This window comes from Cebidichthys violaceus, unplaced genomic scaffold (genome assembly GCF_023349555.1).
Source record: "Cebidichthys violaceus isolate CVI_PGR_0920_01 unplaced genomic scaffold, fCebVio1.0.p SCAF_8, whole genome shotgun sequence".
NCBI lineage: Eukaryota > Metazoa > Chordata > Actinopteri > Perciformes > Stichaeidae > Cebidichthys > Cebidichthys violaceus.
In genome coordinates this window covers 2,909,642-2,912,395 of record NW_027176964.1, presented here as the reverse complement: position 1 = coordinate 2,912,395, position 2,754 = coordinate 2,909,642, and the positions used below count along the sequence as shown (strand labels likewise).

The following is a 2,754-nucleotide window of genomic DNA, read 5'->3' as shown; positions in this document are numbered from 1 at the left end:
CCAATCACATAAGAAAGCTTGATAATCCCTCCCTCTTTTTCTGGCTGTAAAACACAGCCAGCTCAACTCTGTTCACATGTCGCCTTGTTTGGAGCAGGAACCTCATTCAATGAAGATCAGCAGATGAACAGGAACAAAAAATAAATTTTTGATTTTAACCCAAGACGTTTGTTTTATAATCAGAGAAACTCACACAGTCTCTGCTACGAGGAGAAAATGGCTCAACAAGGAGTTCAGCTGGACCAGGAAAGCATCTCTTGTTGCATCTGTCTGGATCTACTAAAAGATCCGGTGACTATTTCCTGTGGACACAGCTACTGCATGAACTGTATTAAAACCCACTGGGATAAAGAGGATGGGAAGAAACTCCACAGCTGCCCTCAGTGTAGGCTGACTTTCACATCGAGGCCTGTCCTGGTGAAAAACACCATGTTAGCAGATTTAGTGGAGCAACTGAAGAAGACTGGACTCCATGCTGCTCCTGCTGATCACTGTTATGCTGGACCTGAAGATGTGGCCTGTGATGTCTGCACTGGGAGGAAACTGAAAGCCTTCAAGTCCTGTCTCATCTGTCTGGTCTCATACTGTGAGAAACACCTTCAGCCTCATTATGAATCACCTGCCTTTAAAAATCACAAGATGGTGGATCCCTCCAACAAGCTGCAGGAGAACATCTGCTCTCGTCATTATGAGGTGATGAAGATCTTCTGTCGTACTGATCAGCGGTGTATCTGTTATCTCTGCTCTGTGGATGAACATGAAGGCCACGACATAGTCTCAGCTGCAGCAGAAAGGGCCGAGAGGCAGAGAGAGCTGGAGGTGAGTCGACTAAACATCCAGCAGAGAATCCAGGACAGGGAGAAAGATGTGAAGCTGCTTCAACAGGAGGTGGAGGCCGTCGATCTCTCTGCTGATAAAGCAGTGGAGGACAATGAGAAGATCTTCACTGAGCTGATCCGTCTCATGGAGAAAAGAAGCTCTGATGTGAAGCAGCAGGTCAGATCCCAGCAGAGAACTGAAGTGAGTCGAGTCAAAGAGCTTCAGGAGCAGCTGGAGCAGGAGATCACTGAGCTGAAGAGAAACGACACTGAGCTGAAGAAGCTCTCGCATACAGAGGATCACAACCAGTTTCTACACAACTACCCCTCACTGTCACCAATCAGTGAGTCTACAGACTCATCCAGCATCAAGATCTGTCCTCTGAGCTACTTTGAGGATGTGACAGAGGCTGTGTCAGAAGTCAGAGATAAACTACAGGACGTTCTGAGAGAGAAATGGATAAACGTCTCACTGACGTTGACTAAAGTGGATGTTTTACTGTCAGAATCAGAGCCCAAGACCAGAGCTGAGTTCTTAAAATATTCACGTGAAATCACACTGGATCCAAAAACAGCAAACACATGTCTGTTATTATCTGATGGAAACAGAAAAGCAGCATTAATGAAACAACAACAGTCTTATTCTAGTCACCCAGACAGATTCACTGAATGTTGTCAGGTCCTGAGTAGAGAGAGTCTGACTGGACGTTGTTACTGGGAGGTGGAGTGGAGAGGAGGAGGAGTTGAAGTGGCAGTAGCATACAAGAATATTGGAAGAAACGGGAAGTGGAATGAATGTGGATTTGGATTGAATGACAAATCTTGGTCATTAAGATGTTATAATAACAGTTATAATTTTTGGTACAACAGTGTCAAAACTCCCGTCACAGGTCCTCGGTCCTCCAGAGTAGGAGTGTACCTGGATCACAGTGCAGGTATTCTGTCCTTCTACAGTGTCTCTGAAACCATGACTCTCCTCCACAGAGTCCAGACCACATTCACTCAGCCTCTCTACACTGGACTTTATGTGTGGTATTCCTTTGGAGACACTGCTGAGTTGTGTAAAGTGAAATAGACAGAAGTCCTTTAAGGGTTAAACTCTGTGTTTGAACTCTTCAACTCATTTTGTCTCCATGTTTGTTGCTGACAGCTGACTGTTGTGGTGTTTCTTCACTGCACAGAGATCCACTGTCAGTCAAACATTATGGGTGGTACTTTGACATCTTGTCATTAGTTGTTCTGTAAATGTTTGAGTTTCTTTAGCTGGAGCTCCTTCCTGTGTCTGTTTAGCCAATCAAGCTATCACTGCTCATGATGATGTTTGTTTACCTGAACTGACATTTCTCTGCATGAACATTTTAACTTCTCTGAGATCTAAATGTTTGATGAATATTTGTATTGATGCTTTTATTTTGTTGTTTCTCTTCCACTGCCTGAATCTTAAGAGAGAAAACACCAGACCATCATTTATTCTAGATATTTTGTTCTCTTTGTATGCATTTGTAAATAGAGTATAATTGATCAAGAGTCATTTAACAGACTTTACTGATGGGATGTGTGAACAAACTGAATGTTTACATGATGAATAAACAAACATGAACAAAGTATTTTCTTCTTGTCTTCATTCCAGGGTTTCATACAAAGCTGATGGAGAAAATATGAAACTACTATGAGAGTATAACTGAGTCAGTTTTCCTCCTGAAACATCACAAAGTACAGAGTTCATGTTTAGATCAGAAGAGCATTAGTCAGTCAGTCTCTGTCCTTTAAACTGTCCTCACTAAAACATCTTTGTCACAGATGATGACTTTTTGTAAAAAGTATTTTTGTCGTTGACTTCTAATTAATATCAAGAATCACATTTCAAGGTGATGAAGCAGACTTTGATACAGACATCTAATTATTATGACTACAGACCATCAGATATTTGCTCAAA

The 2,754-nt window shown here is 42.1% G+C and overlaps 1 protein-coding gene across 2 annotated transcripts; it reads left to right on the top strand.

Moving 5' to 3' along the window:
- The first annotated feature begins 216 nt into the window (after positions 1 to 216).
- On the top strand, positions 217 to 1,893 carry LOC137865860 (tripartite motif-containing protein 16-like). Of its 2 annotated transcripts, XM_068701400.1 has the most exons (2): positions 217 to 1,189; positions 1,322 to 1,893. In XM_068701400.1, the coding sequence occupies exons 1-2, from the start codon at positions 217 to 219 to the stop codon at positions 1,891 to 1,893; spliced, it is 1,545 nt and encodes a 514-aa protein (XP_068557501.1). The 2 variants fall into 2 exon arrangements, with proteins under 2 accessions (XP_068557501.1, XP_068557500.1); XM_068701399.1 differs by having other exon boundaries at positions 217 to 1,893.
- Positions 1,894 to 2,754: the final 861 nt, after the last annotated feature.

Excerpts from the sequence above, each read along its gene's own strand:
- LOC137865860 (XM_068701399.1), top strand. The coding sequence starts at position 217 with ATGGCTCAACAAGGAGTTCAGCTGGACCAGGAAAGCATCTCTTGTTGC.